Genomic DNA, 18946 nt, shown 5'->3' with positions numbered 1-18946 from the left:
TGATTCAGTGACTGGGGTAATCGGGATGGGTGTGTCAGAGGCAATGAGATTGGCACGGGGTAGAGCACGGTTTAGGGCTGTTGTACATAGTGTTGCTATGAGTCGCAAATGACTCGACAGCACATAACAACAACAACAAGAACATCAGGACAAGAGAAATTATCTTCCAGAGTGAAACCATTGTACAGGAGTCTCCAAGCCAGCTGCAGACTTAGCTGAACACTATGGTATTTTAAAGACAGGAATGCTCAACAAATACTGTTGACTGTAAACCAAGTAAACCCTTTGCTCTTGGGTCATTATTAGCTAAATGGTGCAAAGTCCAGTCAGTTGACACTTGCTTCTGAGCTCCTTACTAGTGGCTTAATATCTCCATCACTTGGCTATTAAAGGAGCACAACTTTATAGCAAAGCTTTACCTCCACCCCGACTTTTAACTTAGGCTGAAAAGACTTTTCATTGTGCAAGACATTCAGATGGCTAACAGACACATTCATAATTGCTCAAGATCACTGGGAGAAAGAGATATGCAAATCAAAACCACAATGAGAGACCATCTCACCCCAATAACAATGGCAAAGTTTAGCAGGACAGCAAGCAAGGTGGAGAGGATGGGAAGAGATGGGAACTCTCATACCCTATTGGTGGGATTCTAAAATGATGCAGCACTCTGGACATAGACATTTCATATGACCCAGCTATTCTACTGCTTGAAATATAAGCCAGGGAAATTAGAACTGAGAAACAAACAGAGATTTGTACACCAATGTTCATAGCAGCATTATTCACCATCATACGAACATGAAAATAACCCAAATGTCCAACCACAACAGAATAGATTGAGAAATTATGGTACATTCACACAATGGAATATTATGCAGCACTTAAGAACAATGATTTTTAAAAATACCACATCCTTTAGAAGAGCCTGAAGAGCATTATTCTGAATGAACTAACGAAGCATTATAAAGACAAATAGTAAGACAATTATTGTGAAAATACTAAAATGTTTTTTGGGATCCAAGGCAGGAAGTGGTAAGAACAGTAGTGTGAGGATGAGTAGGGACAAAATCACAAAGTTGCACAATTTGATAGGTGGAAGGAGTGGGTAAAGGAAACGGGAAAGATCTGGTAGAGAGTGGAGACCTGAAAAGAAAGGGTAATGATTTGCATAGTCCCATGATGATTAATTTTATAAAACACAGTGTGTGGGAATGATTGTATGAAACATAACATTAATGAAGGAAAGTGTGGAAAATATTTTTTAATAAAACAAGGGAACATAAAGGCATTTGGGTTTCTTCCTTCATTCATATCTGCCAAGAGGCTTTTGCCTCAGGAAAGCTGGAATAGCTTGATTAGGGAACATTACTTGCCTAGACATGACCTTTGTTATTCCCATAGGTCAAATTGTGGTGGGAATCCAAGAACCAGCCCTGTAAACTTTTGATCTTAAGTGATACTCACATCTGTATCAATTACAGTCTTTTCCCACTAAGGTAATCCTGCTTGTTGTTTGTTGTTATGTGCCATGGGTCACTTGTGACTCATAGCGACCCTATGCACAAAAGCCCTATACCCTGCTCTATCCTGTAACAATCACACTGCCTCCAATATATCCACCCTGATTATCCCAGTAACTGAATCATTCCCCTCTGCGCTGTCCCTCCACACTACCAAAGCATGTCCCTTTCCAAGGACTGGTCCTTCCATATAACATGTCCAAAGTCTGTCAGACAAAGCCTCAGAATCCTTGCCTCCAAGGAGCCACCTGGTTTAACCCTCTCCAGGATGAATCTGTTTGTTTTCTTAGCAGTCCAGGGTACACTCAATACTGTTCTCCAGCACCACAGATCAAAGGTATCAATTCTCCTTCTATCCCCCCTAGTCATTGTTCAACTCTCTGATGCATAACAAGTGATTGCAAAGACCATGACCTGTATGAGATGCACCTTAGTCTCCAGAGAGACACCATTGCTCTTCAGTACTTTGGAGAGGTCCCTAACATCAGGCTTTCCCATCACAATATGTCTTTTAATTTCCTGGCTGCAAGTGCCAACAGTGTAGACTGTGGAGCCAAGCAGTCTAAAGTTGTTAACAATCTCAATCTCCTCACCATCCATCCTGATGCTGTCAATTGGTCCAGCGATGAGAATCTTTGTGTTTTTGATATTGAGCCTCAATCTATATTGAAGGCTGCAGTCCTTGACCCTGAAGAATGCACTTCAGGTCCTCCTCAGTTTCAGCAAGCAGGGTTGTGTCATCTGCATAACACCGCTTGTTGAGGGATCTTCCACCAATCCTGATGCCACACTTCTCATAGAGCCCAGCCTCTTGGATAATCTGCTCTGCATACAGGTTGAAAAAGAATGGAGAAAGGACACATCCCTGTCATCCACCCTTCCCAATTTTGAACCATGCAGTGTTTCCTTGCTCTATTCTGATGATTGCCTCTTGGTGCAAGTATAGGTTTCTCATTAGTAGGGTCAAGTCCTGGGGTTCCCATTTTTCTCAGAGTCAGCCACAGTTTGTTATGATCCACACAGTCAAACAACTTTGCATAATCAATGAATCACAGATAGCTATTCCTCTGGTATTCCCTGCTTTCAGCTAAGATCCATCTAACATCAGCTACAATATCCCTAGTACCATGACCCCTTCTAAACCCAGCCTGGACTTCTGACAGTTCTCTGCTGATATGCTGTTCCAGTTGTTTTTGGGTAATCTTCAGTAGAATCTTGCTTGCATGTGAAATCAATGATATTGTTCTATAGTTTCCACACTCTGTTGGGTTACCTTTCTTTGGGATGGGAACAAATATAGATCTCTTCTAGTCTGTTGGTCAAGTGGTTGTTCTCCAGATTTCTTGGCAAAACTTGGTGAGCATGTCCAGGGAAGCATCCGTTAGCTAAAATATGTCAATTGGTATACCATCTATTCCTGGGGCCTTATTTTTTGCTATTTCCTTCAAACCAGCTTGGACTTCTGCTTACAGAGTTCAAAATTGTACAAAGGGCAGGATTACATTAGTATCCTTCATTTCCAAAATGACTTGCCTACTTGTCTTTGTCTTTTTGTCTTAAGAGTCTATAAAATATGCTGAAATTTGAGATGTCTTATATCTTTTGGAAAACTTCTAAGGTTTTCTGTGTACAGAAATATGAATTAAAGCAAAATAAAATAATTAAAATAAAATCAGATAAACCTTAGTTTTTTCATAGAGAAACATTATGGAGATGGCTTAAATGCACATAAAGGTTATCAAAGGCTAGAGATAACCTACATGGAAACATATTCTTTGTTACAGAATGTAAACAGCTATTCCATGTGTTTTTGTTTATGCTATCTCCAGGATCCATTCTTATATTTTTTAGGTCAGGAACTAAAGGCTACAAAATTCATAATTGGCTAAAAAATTATCAGAAGAGTTAAACTTGACATATCTAGAAGTGAAAATTTGACAGCACTAGATCTATCACACACAAGGGGATTGATTGCAAAACTGATAAAAAATACACGCCAATCAGTTTATTCTTTTACCTTTTTAAATGAATTTTTAAATTATGATTTAAATGAAAGTTTAAAGAAATGTTAGCTTTTAATTCATTGGTTATTGCACATTTTACCCCTCTCCCTCTCATCCCCCTCCCCCAGTTAATTTTTTTTAATAGTCATTCATTGCTGCATAATTACTTCCCTCTTCCTGCTCCCACCAGTCCTCTTTGCAATGTACATCTTATTCTGGGATGTTGTCATATGTAAATACCATTCAGTTTCTTACAAGAACAAAACTGGAGCTGTGGGCAGGATTGATTTTTCTGGTAACTACTCTTCCTCTAAGCAGCTCGGTGACATACCCCATCAACAGTTGTGCTGATGACCCAAAGCCAACATCTCTTGGCAGTTCAAATCCAACAGCAGCTCTTTGGGAGAAAGACAGAAAATCTCTTGTGAAATTTGCAGCCTTGGAAAACTACTGGAAGGTCAACTATGAGTCAGTTCTTACTTGATATCAATGAGTTTTAGTTTTTATTCTTCCTCAATCTTTTATTTCTGGAAAGTCATTATAAAAGATTTTTGGGTAATGCTGTATCTCAAGATTTTCTAGGTACAATTTATCACATCTTATATTTATTTGTCTGTAATGGCAAAACCCCTTCAGGAATAGAGTAGACATCATGTATAGGCCAGACTGCAGAGATAAGATTGTTGTCCTTGCAGTATATGGTCCAATTTAATACCAAGGTAAAAGATACTGCCATTTGAAAATATGGCTTTTGAAAATCAACATGAATTCTAGACTCATGTCAAGACTAAAATGGAGTTAAGATTTTCTGTTATTGTTGTTAGGTGCTGTTAAGTCAACTCTGATTTGTAGTGATCCTTTGAACAATAAATCTGAACTTTGCTTTCTCCTGAACCATTGTCATTATCTCTTATGTTCTTATATTCATTGTTACAGTTACTATGTCAAATCCAATTCATTGAGAGTTGTCCTTTCCTTCACTGATCTTCTACTTTTCCAAGAACTCTTTTTCCAAAACCTGATCCTTCCTAACAACATGTCCTAAGCATATAAGACCAAGTTTCACCACCTTTGCTTCTTAGGAGTACTCTGGTTATACTTCCTCTAAGACAAAATTGTTTGTTCTTTTGGAATTCCATGTTGTTGTTTTTGTTATAAGTACTGAGTGGGAGCTCCCTCATAACTGACCCTCCAGTGGGTTTTCAGAGACAGTAAATTGTGTAGGAAGGAATTGCCCATTTTTCTCCACTCTGACAATCCATAGTGTATTCAACACTTTTTTCCAATGTCACAATTAAAAATAATCAATTCTTTTTTGTTCTTCCTTATTCATTGTCCTACTTCTAGATGCATGGGAAATAACTGAAAATACCATGGCTTGGATCAGGCAAATCCTTGATCAGGCCTTTTGGAGGTATTTGGCTGAATATTTTCCTAATGCAACATGTCTTTTGATTTCTTGACTGCTGCTACCATGAATGTTGGTTATTGATTTAAATAAAACCAACTCACTGACAACTTTAAGATTTCTTGCTTGTTGTAACCCCAGATTTATGTTATGGTCTGATCAGGTAATTGGTGTCATTCATACATATGGCTTAGCTTAAAAGAAGATTTAGCTCTTGGCTATAAATCATAGAAGCAGATAGGAAAAGGACAACAAAATAATTAATTTAGCCATAAACTTCTGAGAACAAATAGGAAAGCATGCTAAATAGAAGAATTCTAAGAAAAAGAAATAAAGGAATTTTAATTTGATGAGAAAACTACTACTGCTAAGTTAAGAGGAGGTCTTCTTTTGCCTTTTGACTCTAAATTCTCACCATTGAGCCAATAGGCAATGTCATGGTAGATGGAGAAAAGATTGAAATTGTCAGTGATTTCATATTACTCAGATCCACAAACAATACCCATAACACCAGCAGTCAAGAAAGCAAAAAAAATATGTGGCACTGGGGGCGGGGTAGGGACTCCTCTCAAAGACCTCTACAAAGTGCTAAAGTGCGATGATGTAAGTTTAAAGGCTAAGGTGCACCTGCAATTAGCCATAATCTTCAAGTACTTACTATGCATCTGAGAGTTGGACAATGACTAACAATGATAGAAGAATAATCAATGCCTTTGAGTTGTGGTGTTGGAGAAAAGTACCAAATATTTCATGGACTAGAAAAAGAACAAACAAATATGTCTCAAAGAAAGTACAACCAGAGTGCTCCTTAGTGAAAAGGATAGAGATCAAGTAATCAGATTTATTATCTTGCTAGTTCTAGATTTTTTTAAATCATGAAAATTTTCTTTTTCTCAATAATTTGGTGAACCCTTATGAAATACTGCCAATTTAGAAATAAATTTATTACATCAGTAAGTCAAGGAAATCTCCTATCTTCATATCTTTTAAATCTATATGCAGGACAGATTGTCCAGGAGGCTGACCTTCATGAAGAGAAGTGTGGCTTCAAAATTGGAGGTAGACTCATTAACAATCTGCGTTATGCAGATGACACAACCCTGCTTGCTGAAAGTGAGACAGACCTTAAGTGATTGCTGCACAAGGTCAAGGACTGCAGCCTTCTATATGGATTGAAGCTCAACATCAAGAAAACAAAGCTTCTCACCACTGGGCCGATTGGCAGCATCATGATAGATGGTGGCAAGATTGAGACTGTTAATAGCTTTACTTTGCTTTGCTCCACAATCAACACTCTTGGTACCAGCAGCCAGGAAATCAAGAGACAAATTGCATTGGGAAACTCTGCTGTCAGAGACCTCTCCAAAGTACTGAAGAGCAAGGATGTCAGTCTGGAGACTAAGGTGCACCTGATCCAGGCCATGGTCTTTGCAATTACTTGCTATGCATCAGAGAGCTGGACAGCGAGTAGGGATGATAAAAGGAGAGTTGATGACTTTGAGCTGTGGTTCTGGAGAAAGGTCTAGAATAAACCATGGACTGCTAGAAGAACAAATAAGTTCATCCTGGAGAGGGTGAGGCCAGACTGCTCCTCAGAGACAAGAATTCCCAAGCTTCATTTGATATGCTTTGGACATGTTGCAAGGCAGGATCATTCCTTGGAGAGGGATGTCATGCTTGGGAGACAACACAGGAGAGGAAGACCCTCGATAAGATGGATTGATTCAGTCACTGGGGTAATGGGGATAGGTGTGTTGGAGACAATAAGATTGGTAAGGGATAGACCAGGGTTTAGGGCTGTGGTACAAAGGGTCACTATGAATTCCAGGCAACTCAGCAGCACATAACAACAATAACAATCAAAAACAGCTGGAACAGTACATAGATCAGGAACTGCCAGAAGTTCAAGCAGGATTTAGAAGAGGCCATGGCACCAGAGACATCATTGCTGATGTCAGATGGATCTGGGTTGAAAGTAAAGAATATCTGAAGAATGTTGGTTTGTGCTTTATTGACTATGCAAAGTCATTTGACTGTGTGGCTCATAACAAGTTGTGGCTGACATTGGGAATAATGGAAATCCCAGAGCACTTAATGGAGGTAATGTAAACCCTACACCTGGGCCAGGAGGCTGTTGTGTAAACTGAACAGGGGTTTTAAATTAAGAAAGGAGTGCATCAGGGATGTATTCTCTCTCTCTACCTATTTAATCTGTATGCTGAGCAAATTATTCAAGGATCTGGACTCCGTGAAGAGGAATGTGGCATCAGGATCAGAGGGAAACTTATCAATAACCTGCATTACACAGATGACTTAACCTTACTTTGCTGAAAGTGAGGAGGACTTGAATCACTTGTTGCAGAAGATCAGGGAATGCAGCCTTCAATAGAGATTGTATCTCAATGTAACAAAAAAAACAAAAACCAAAGATACCACTGCATCAATATGCAACATCATGATGGATGGAGAAGATATTGATATTGTCAACAACTTCATCTTACTTGGATTCACAATTTACAGGCTTGGAACAAACAGTCAGGAAATAAGGAGACACATTGCACTGGCAAAGTCTTCAGTTACAGACCTCTACAAATTATTGAGGAGTAATAATTTGTGACCTGGACAATGAATAAGGATGATAGAAGAATGTATGCCTTTTAGCTGTGATGTTGGAGAAGAGCGCTGAACATCCCATGGACAGCCAACAGAATGAACAAATATGTCTTGGAGAGGGTGCAGCCAGAGAGTTTTTTGGAGGCAAGAGTGATGAGGCTTTGCCTCACACTCTTTGGGCATGTTGCTAGGAGGGGCTATTCCTTGGAGAACATGATGTTGGGAAGGGAGGAGGGTCAGAGAAGAAGAGAAAACCCACATCCAGGTGGATTGATAGGGTGACTGCCACAATGGGCTCTGATGTGTCAAGAAGAGTGAGGATCACACAGGACAGAACAGGGTTCAGATCTTTTGTTTATAAGGTCACTATGATTCGTACTTAACTGAATGGCAGCTAACAACAGTAACAATCTTTTTGCTTTAATTTTAGCAAAAACTTTAGTTAGCTTTTTGACAAAAGCTTCTTTAAATGTTTCTTTTTTAAAAAGTAGGCTGTTTGAAATAGGGTCACATTTATTCTTGATTTATAGGAAATTTCTTTCTATGAAACATATATGTGATTTCACAATATAAAAAATCATATTAAGGTGTCTATATTTTATTTTGTGAGCTGGATGTGTGACTTGATTCATTTTTCTATTCATGTATTTGAAAATTTCCTACTGATTTTAAAGAATATTCACTGTCATATATTATACTTCTTTATTTTTTGTGTTTAAAAATTATGTCCATTTTTTCTGTTCAGTATACTTGCATTTTTATACAATCAAATATAGCAACAATTGCCTTTTATTATTTGCCCATTCATTTCATATTACAATTTTTTAAAAAAATTTGTGAATATATAATTATTTGCTTATCCTTATTTTTATACCTTGACTTTTCATTTTTGTCTCTCAAAGTTATATAATATTTATTTTGATAATGTCTAAAGTCTAACCTTAACAATTCTATCCTGTGACTTGTTTTTTTAGACAAATTCATTGCCACATGCAAAAGACAATCTGTGTGTGGTTAAAAACTGTCAGAAAAGGGAAAGCCTACTATTTGCTGCTGAGAGAGATCAGGAGGGAATGCCAACCTTGCACTCTGAGAAAGACAGAAAGCTTGTGAGACCAAGAAGTGGTCCTATCAAGCTCCAACTCTTACATATTTTACTATAATTTTCATTGTAATTTCAAGAGTCAGTTTTAAATCCATTCATTAGAATCTGAGATAGAAAGTAAATTTTAATGCAGTTTTTTTTTTTTTTTTAATTCCTAGATATGGCGGTCTCAGCCAGTGAAGCTAGGAGTGACATTTGAATCTGCCATTCTCTGTGACATTTCCCAAGGCCTTTCTTATACCTGGAGTTTAACAAAGTCTAATGGATCCCTTGTACCCCTCCCCTTAGCTATTGACATCCATAGGCAGTCCTTCTCTCTTCCCAGCTATCTTCTAGAGTATGGAAACTACACAGCAGTTGCTAAGGTTAGTAAACTAACTAGAAGCTGTTATTAAGTATGATGTTTTTATTATAACTTCTGCTAAAGTTAGTTGCAGACTGTTTATAAGAAGTCTCAGATAATTTCAACATAATCTCAAATGTTTAACCAGCTGTATAAGTCCATAATTTCTATTAACAGCTCCATCCATGGCTCAGTCCTCCCATTTCTTTTTAGCTTTGGGTTCAATGGTTTGAAGGCCCTCTGGAGACTCAGACACATCAGGGGAATGACTCACATGATTGTAGGTATAAAGGCCATTCTGGGTTTGTTTTTTTGGTGTTTTGTTGGGCTTTTTTGTGTTTTTGTTTTTAAGAAACTGAGCTTTTTTTTTTGTTTTAAGTAAATGCCTTTCCAAGTGAAATCAACCTTTTGGCTTGTTCAGAAGATGAGAAAAGGAGGGGAAACTGCTCTTTCAATTTAACAGTTCTGTTTATAATGAAGTATTTGGTTAGATAGCAATTCCACTAATAAGTTTTATGTTATCAGAAAATAATTGTAAACATCAGTACAGTACTCTTAGTTATGGCAAAGACAATTGTCTTGAAATAAATGGATCATATTTTGATGCATTGTTTGATGTTCAAAATAAAATGTTAATAACAATAAACAAATGTGAACTGGAAAAAAAAAGAAACTGGTGAATAGTAGGTCAGCCTGGATGTAGCTGGATGCTTAGTCCATTATATATGGTTTTTAAGACCAAACATCTTCCAGCAGGCCTCGGCAAAGTTAATATAGGCACACTGTCAATCCTGTGTTGGTAATATATTGATCCTACAAGTGTTGATAATCATTGCCATAGCAGGGGCTAGGAAGGCCATTTTTCAAGGGTCCTGACACCTCATATTTGTACAATGAAACCATTCATTTCCATAAGTCTGTTGGGCAAATATTCAACATTTTAACTCTAAATATTTTCAATTAAAGAAAAATGAATTTAGTTAAAAATAGTGTTGATATGATTTCAACAGAAATGCTTAGTCCACTTGAGAGAACAAATTACACCAAACACTGGCAAAAAGTTTTACTCAGGGGGGAGGGATTGTATACCAGTGAAGGAATTTTTCTTTTACTTTTTGGAGAGAGGAGCAAACTGGGGGGAGGGCAGGGAGAAAATGCAAAAATGAATGAATGGAAATCCAAAATTTCTGTAAATGTTCATTAAAATTAGTAAAATTAAAGAAAATAGAACAAAAAAAAGTTCTTTAAAAATTCCTCTGGTTAACCAAACTTTTCTGTGTACTAAAGTGAAATAGCACCATAAGCCCAACATTCAACCTTATGATAAATGGAGAAAAGATTGAAGCTGTCAATGATCTTATCTTGCTTGGATCAACAATTAAGAACAATTAATCTTTGGTACCAGCAGAAAGGAAATCCAGAGACAATATTGTGTTGGGCAAGTCTGCAGTCAGAGACCTCTCCAAAATACTGAAAAGCAATGATGCCAGTTTGGAAAGTAAGGTGCAACTGATGCAGGCCATGATCTTCTCAATCATCTGCTATGCATCAGAGAACTGGACAATGAATAAAGATGGCAGAAGAAAAATTGATGCCTTTGAGTTATGACACTGAAGAAGAGTTCTGAATGTTCTTGTTATTGTTAAGTGCTGTTGACTCACAGGGACTCTATGTACCAAGGACCTGAACCTGGTTCTATATCTATTATTGTTTCTCTAAGTTCATAGAGATTGCAGAGGTAGGTTTCTTAGGAAGTGGTTGCCACTCCTGCTTCCAAGCCTATCTTAATCTGGAAACTCCACCAAACAATGTCTAAAATGTGTAACCAATATGGCATTTGACACACCAGTGGCACAGTGTTCAGCATAACAGTAACCCCAAGTTACCTTAGTACAGCAAATTGACAGACCACGCTGTGCCACTTAGAAGAATGTTAGTCCCAAACACACAACACCAGTGGTCCAAAGTCCCAACCGACATTTAAATACTAAGGCTGTCCACCAGATGCTGGCCCACAGCTCACTGTTAGCAGAATCCTGAAAATCCAGTCAGCTCATGCACAATTGTGAAAAACAAAAACATAAGACCCCAAAGCCCAAAACCCAACCTAAGAGTCCACACCCTACCCCCAGTGAACACAAAACATCCCACCTTCCAGAATCCAACCACTTCACACATTAGCCTCCACATTAGAGACTTAGGGCCCATCCGGCTTTTAAATACCAAGGCTTTCCATCAGACCCTGTTGACTCTAAACAAGCTCTGAATGTCCTACAGATTGCCAAAAGAATAAACAGATATAGCCTGGAAAGGGTGTGGTCAGAGTGCTCCTTGGAGGCAAGGATGAGAAAACTTATCTTAACACTCTGGACATTTAGCTATATCAGGCTATTCTTTGAGGCATCATGCTTGGAAAGATGGAAGGTAAGCAAAGAGATATATTGACACTGTAATTTCAGCAGTGGGATTTAGTCTCTCAGTGAAGGTAAGAATGGCATCGAATAGGGCAGGGTTTAGAATGGCTATAGGGTCACTATGAGTCATACTTGATCCAATGGCACCAAACAACAACCAACATACTGGTAATAGGGATTAAAGAAGATTACATGTCTGTGTTATTATAGAATTCCTTACATACTTGGGTCATGTTGTTAGAAGGAGTCATTCCTTGGAAGAGGACATCATGATGGGAAAGGTACAAAACAGAAGATAACCCTCAATGAGATGGACTAACACAGGGACTTAAACAATGGGCTCAAGTATATCAGAGATGTTGACAATGGAACAAGATGTTCATATATGTTGTTCACAGAGTTGCTATGAGTTGTACTCAATAGCACCTAACAACAACAAATAACAACCTAGAAAGCAGAGCAACTCTGTTCAGAAAGTAGTATCACAAAAGGTGTCCTTGTGGCTGAAAATTGGTGGATTCAGAAGGGAAGAACACTGCTACCTGAGTAGGCTTCAAGGGGTTGGGTCAGGGAGAGGAAGAGGAGACAGTTGATGAGGAGGATAAGATGTAGGGAAGGTGAGAGCTTCAACTCTAGGGCACAGGCAGGGAGTGTGGAATCAAATTGGGCAAGTGGTGAAAACATGCTGAGGAGAGAGAGACCAGACAACCCTCCCCCCAAAAAAAGTCCAACAAAAGCCTATCAGCAGGAAGGATTTTCCCCCTCCCCATCCTTTTTTTCCAATCTGTTGACTAGTTTAAGGTTCTTTGTGGCTCAGCACTAGAACTCATCAACATCCTCACTGGTCTAGACTTTGTTCACAGGAACAAGTTTGTAATTAAGTGTTTTAGTCCCTTGGGAATGTCAAACATTAAAAATATATGGCAGATTGTGGGTGAGCAATTGACATGACAAGCTGGCTGATTAATCGTAGCGTCTGTAGGAAATTCTAAGGACTATGAATGTTCCGTCATTTACCTGATGAAGTGGGATGCCTATTTGTGCTGCTATACACTGTGGCAATGGGTAGGTTTTCACAGGCTGATTTTTTCAAAAGTAGACCTATGAGCTGCTTCTTCCTAAGAAGCTCTGCTGAAATCTCTTTAAGTGTCACAACTACATGACAGATAGGTAATGGTAGAATATGACAATAAGCTATAAAAGTATTTGTGCACGGTGCACAAATATGGAATAACATAAAGCACTTGGAGGAAGGAGAGGCAATTAAATCAAGTCTTTGAAAAATAGAGAAAGGGGTTCAGCATGGGCATTAGTGAGCTAAAGGGCAAGAGGAAAGGGTGAAATGAGGCAGGAACAACTAAGCTTTGTGGGATTGAGTGGTGGGAACAAGACAGGAAACAATAGCAGGGGTGAGATTCCTCTTGAAGGCAATAGGAAGGAAAACATGATGGAGAAGAAAACTTAGGGTGAGAGCATGTCTTCATAATTGATTAAGTGTATTCAAATTTTAGGAGGATGTGTCTAACAAAGGCGTGAATCAAGGCTGGTAATTGAGATATATATCTACAGAGGGAGAGTGGACACAGTGGAGTTGTGGGATCAGTATCCTACCTCAGCATGAGGAGTGGGATAAGAAAGGGAAAAGAGACCAGATGTGGAAGCTGGTAGTTGTAGATGACAAGAAAAGAAGCATAAAAAGAAGCTATTTACTTGGTTATTATGTGCAAAATAATGGAATCCCTGTGTAGCGCAAATGTCAGCTAAATGCTTGGCATTTGAAGCCCCATTAGAGATGTCCTAAAAAACAAGCCTGCTGATAAACTTTTGAAAAGGCACAGCCTTGAAATCTCTATTAAGTAGTTCATGGGTCACGAAGAGTAGGAATTGACTACATGGCAACTAACAGTAGAAAATTGATGGCAGTTAATAACAGAAACATGTAAAAGGATTCTTATTTCACTTAAATTTAACTTAACATTAGTTAAAAATGGTGAAAATACTTCATTATATTCTACAAAATCACTTGTTCCTTCAAATATGGGAGGTTTCCTGGAAGTAGATTACTAGGATGGTAGTTGTAAGCCATACTGAACTTCCCTTCATCCTGGATTACAGTTGAAGAGAAAATGGGGAAAGACTTCAATAGATGGTATCTGGTCAGCCTTCTAAAGAGCATTTCTATTAGAAGTCATTGTATGAAGTGTAATATCAGACTTGTAGGTTCATAAATACCATCATCATTTTAGGCAGAAAGCACCATCTCTAAGGGACTAGGTCAAGGTGTGTAAGGTCACTGTCAAGGACTCTAACTCAGCGAGTTAAGGGTCTAGACAGGCAGCCTGGTCCAAGTTCTCCTTTTCTATATACCAGCTCTGGGAGAATGCAAGTAGCTGGCCTTAGGAGAGTGGGAAGAGCATGGAAATGATCAGCAGAACCACTCTTACAGGTATGAGGGACTCAAAAACCTACCTTGTACAGAAATTATGTTTCCTAGACTATGGGCAGTTTGAACCACTAGCACCATCAATATGAAAATATTCCCAAGATTACATGCTCAAAAGCACCTTCACTTAACACCTTTTCTCTTTAGCTATGTCATTGCACATAGGCCAACTCCTGACCAGACTGATTCTAACCAGAAAAAACTTGTAACTTGATTAATATCTGAGTCATAGTGTACAGCAACTCAAGCCCCATGAGTTCGCTGCATTTATAGTGAACATTCAGATTTCCAGAGCTCATAACGGCCACTGTCAAGTATCTCCTTATATCATCTTTCATCTGTCCTCTATAGACTTGGAACATTTCCTCTAACTTCTTGGGCTTAAACCTCAGAGGAAGCACAGATTCATGATAAAAAATACAGTCTTAAAGTACCAAGCCTGAGTGTAGTGTTGTTGTCAGGTGCTGTTGAGTCAAATACAACTCACAGCAACCTTAAGAACAGCAGATATGAACTCTGTCCTATTCTGTACCATCCTTATCATCTCTGATACACTTGAGCCCGTTGCTGCAGTCATTCTGTCAATGTATCTGGCTGGGGATCTTCCTCTTTTTCACTGATTCTTCACTTCATCTCCCATACTATGGCCATGTTGCTTGGAGAGGTTATTCCTTGGCCATCATGCTTGGAAAATTGGAGGAAGCGAGACGGAGAGTCGACTTGATGCCATCTAACAACAGTAACTACCTTTCTAAGCATGATATCCCTTTCCAAACATGATACCACTTTCCAAAGAATAGTTTTTTGATTGAGAGTGAGACTCAAATAACCGTAGTCAACAAACCAATGAAATAACCAGTCAAATTAACACACTGAGAGTGAGACTCAATCAAATAATAGAGCTCAGGACCATAGTTGTAGGGAAGGAGAGCATGGTCAATTGGCACAACATAATTTATAATGTTCTATATCCCATTATAGTAAGTAGCAATTGAAGTCTTAAAAGCTTGTGAATGGCCATCTAGGGTAAAGTTATTCATCTCTCCTCATTCAGCAAAAAGAAATACAAAGGAAATAAAAGATGTATGTAAACAACTTGTTCAAAGGACTGACTACACAAACCTCAGTGTCCATTACTCTAAGACCAGAAGAAATGATGCTGCCCAGCTACCATTGCTGACCATTCTGAAAGGGATAATAATAGAAATTCTCAGGTCAGGGTGTTTGGGAGGAATGTGTACAAAACTAATAATTATTTATAAAATTATCAGATTTACTGGTTGGATAGAAATTGATGAAACCCTTGAAACTTTAGCCCTTAACTATCTTTCAAGCCTGTGGCTCAGTTTTCAGCTCATCTACAGACAGGTGTCTAGTGCCATAGTCATAGTCTGTAGGGAGCTGTGGTGCTAACTAAAAGACCACACCTCTCTGGGAGTTTGAACCTACAAGGAATTCTGCAAGAGAAAGATGGGCAATGTCCTCCCATGTAATTTACTGCTTTGGAAACCTAATGGAAGGTGAGTTATAAGTTGAGACAATGAAACTGAGATAGATAAGTGTATACAGTGAGCAAAAGCACTAAAGAGTTACACATTTCTTGAAATCATAGAGACAGAATGTGCCCAAGAACACAGCTCAGGAACCAGAGAGGGCTAAGAAGGAGGGAGGAATGGAAATGGAAGCTTCGTAAGAAGTAGTTTGAATGATACTATTCAATGAGAGTTGCAATCGATTGCACAGAATAAAATGTGAGTGGCATCCACTTCTTAAACAACATGCCTCTGGAAACTCTATGAACTTTTTCATAATTCATGAGTTTAAAATATTTCTCTTAAATTCCATTTCTATTTCTCAAATGTCATGATATATTTGAGGTCTGTAAAGAAGTAGTAACTAACAGAAAGATATACCACACAAAATCCAGGATCATGAAAAAATTTAATGTAAGCAAGAGTAGTTTGAAAACTACCAAACATGTACACACATGGAAATTGTTATGTAAGGAAAGTTCCTGCTGTGTGTATTAACACAGGCTTCACTAGGAAAATGCCACCATTTCACTGACTCAAGGCATGTTATCTCCCACAGGACATAAAGCAGGCTGTTCATTTTGATAAATTTGGTGTGTCATTGGTTGAAAACAGGTTTTTTTTCACAAAGCCCTTGAAGTCTTTAGTTACAGCCAATGAAGTATTTAGACTTGTCAGTTTATTCTCTAACGTCAAGGGTAACTTCTAACTTCGGTCCACATGCTATGTTTACTAGGGCTGATTTGAAGGACATAAATATATTTTCTCACAATTTTGGAGGCTAAGAATCCAAATCCAGGTGGTGGATGTCAATGCCTTCAATGATGTCTTTCTTGTTGGTAGCATTGGTCGGGCTTTGGTTCCTTGTTTAGCAGATGATCCTCACATGATGCCTGTCCTTCCTCACTGGTGTATATGTTTCTGTTTTTATTCTGTTCTTTATATAGATCTCAGGAGTGATTAGATTTAGTCGTCCTATTCAGGTATAGCATAATTAATACAACAAAGAAAACTTATCTGAATAACACCATATCTACCATCATGAGGACCAGGAATCCAGTGCATATTGGGAGGAGGGAAACGCAATCCAATCTGTTAAAAAAACCCAACTTGTCACTTGCATCACAGGTTCAGATTGAAGGCAGCGTGGTATACAGCAACTACTCCGTAAAGGTGGAGGTTCGTGCCAGGGCACCTGTCAGTGTCATCTCAGAGGGCACACACCTCTTCATCCCCAAGACCTCTTCCACCATTATCCTCAATGGGTCCCAGTCCTATGATCCCGACTATCCAGGCATGCCCCTCAGGTGAGCCCCAATGACACAGCTGTATCCTGTGTCCCACACACAATGGTGAGGCAGGTGTATCCTACACTCATTCTATCACATCTTCCTCTAAATTAAGGCTCTGGAATTCAGAATTCTTGATAGTGGACTCCTCCCCAGTTCTATGCTTTCATTGCAGTATCTGACACATTCAATGTGATTCCCCTCACTAGATGAAGTTGGGTCATGCTGATTTCTTGCTTGACTCAAAGTCTCCTGGGTATCTTTGCTGAATGCCTTTTGCATTCAAGATTCATTCAAGTCTGTCTTGAGGTTGGGAAGCAATACTCCTGACATAGTTATCCTGACTTATTTACTCACTTGTTGGAAGACTGGACAACTTTCCACAGCTCAAAATCTATTTTATTCTGGAAATTGTGATAATTGCATATTATCTGCTATAGACTTATCAGAAGGATTGAATACCCTTGACTCTGTGAAGAGCGTTAGAAGCTGGGTTCCTTGAAGGGACGGAGGCTCTAGAAGAGTCCTGCTCTCAGGAGAGAGAGCAGCTGAGCAGGACTGGCACAAGTAGACAAAATTGAGGGACACTATGAGGTGCCTGGAAAGCTTAGGCTAGCGGGGACTAGAGCAGAAGGAAGGTTGTGTTCCGCGTTATGGGACCTGTGGGCCTTGAGCTGAGTAGAAGCCGGGCTTGCCCTCCCTGCGGCCAGACTGAAACCACTAGTGAAGTTTCCACTTCTGCTGCTTTCTAGAGAGAGAGAGGAGCAGCAGCTCTTCCCTTCCCCTGTGCTCTTCATGGGGACCTGGGAAGCTCTAAATGTCCATGACCCTGTGCTCCCGCCCTCCCCAGGTACCAGTGGCTGTGTGCTCCCACCATGGCCCCTGGGCACCCCTGCTTCACTGCAGAAACGCCTGGAGGGCTGAACGCTGCCACTCTGACCATCGCCTTTGTAGCCATGGACCTCAGCAAGGCCTATGACCAGTTCCTGGTGACACTGATCGTATCCAGTGGTAGCCGCTCATCTGCCGCAGCGGAGCTGTTCCTGTCTCTCCGCTCAGAGCCTGAGCTCAGGTACAGCCCCACACAGACTCAGGAGGCTGCCATTATTTTGATGGCTCTTAATCAAAGGCGGGGGGGGGGGGCATAAAGACGCTTCTGAAAATTGGGAAGTAATTAAAATAATTGCATTGAACAAGTTAAATATTTTCTTCCCCAAAATAGAATGCATTGTAAAATTTTATTATTCACAATGCAATTACACCATAAATTCGTCAAGTACTAAACTTGCTGAATGAATACTTCTTTCAATCCTGTTAGGCTATATTTAGGCCCATATTGTCAATGTCCTTGTGAGAAATGGGACCATACTACTCACATACCACCAACCCCAGACTCATATGAGGGTGCTCATGCACTCTCACATACGCTCATATACTTGCATGTACTCTAACATGCCTATGTAGGTTCATCATTCACACACCGTATACACAGACACTTATTCACGCAGAACATATAAGCCAGCAGTTTACTCCTTCTCTCTCATACACACACATGCACACACACACGCGCACACATCATATATACACACACACACACACACACACAGTAGGATAAGCAGAATTTTTTCAGTTCCCTGTTCTGCAGGGACCCCTTCAGGTCTTCTATGTCAAGAGCATCATCCAACGCAGAGGTCACCAGTGTGCTGTGTGGTGAGCTTACCTTGGAAACAATCCACACCAAATGCCACCTCACTGTCTACTGGCTTGCCTTTTAAAGGCCACACAAGTAGCACAGGAAACACATTTTTATTCATGCTTAACCACACAGTGATGTGTTGAAGAACTGATAGTTCACAAAATGCAGTGTGGGAAATGTGGATTAGCATAAGAGTCAAGACATTACCCAGAAGAATGTGTGTTGCCATGACAGAGGACAGAGTGGGTTTCAGATTATATGGGTGTGAGTGGACATAGAGGAGCGGGTGAGGTGGGATGAATCCTTTACTGCTGAATCTGGTCTGACTCTGAATATGACCTGACCAGAGTGGACAGTGATGGCACATGCCTGGGTGAGGATGTGTTTGTACAGTATCAGAGGGTGACACTGCACTCAGGACAGCCGATGGACCAACATAAGATGAGGCAATGTGAGGAAAGACATGGAGAAGGTGACCTGAATTTTGTCAGAGCACAAGCTGAGTAGTGGATCAGGCAAGGCTCCAGCAGTCCTGGCTCTCTGGCTTCTAGGTGGTCTGAAGAAAGAAAGAAAGAAA

At 39.6% G+C, this 18946-nt stretch overlaps 1 protein-coding gene across 1 annotated transcript in view; it reads left to right on the top strand.

Moving 5' to 3' along the window:
- Nucleotides 1–18946, top strand: part of PKD1L1 (polycystic kidney disease 1 like 1) — a 337192-nt gene that overhangs the window by 33830 nt on the left and 284416 nt on the right. Inside the window, exons 6-8 of the mRNA XM_006901616.1 lie at nt 8811–9017; nt 16513–16691; nt 17524–17745. Of these exons, the coding sequence (XP_006901678.1) occupies nt 8811–9017; nt 16513–16691; nt 17524–17745 (608 nt within the window). The remainder of the gene's footprint in view (nt 1–8810; nt 9018–16512; nt 16692–17523; nt 17746–18946) is intronic.

The sequence above is a fragment of the Elephantulus edwardii genome, unplaced genomic scaffold (assembly GCF_000299155.1).
Source record: "Elephantulus edwardii isolate Elephantulus edwardi_28Jun2011 unplaced genomic scaffold, EleEdw1.0 scaffold00339, whole genome shotgun sequence".
Taxonomy (NCBI): domain Eukaryota; kingdom Metazoa; phylum Chordata; class Mammalia; order Macroscelidea; family Macroscelididae; genus Elephantulus; species Elephantulus edwardii.
Note: the sequence above shows the minus strand (reverse complement) of the source record. Positions and strands in the feature narration are given on the sequence as shown.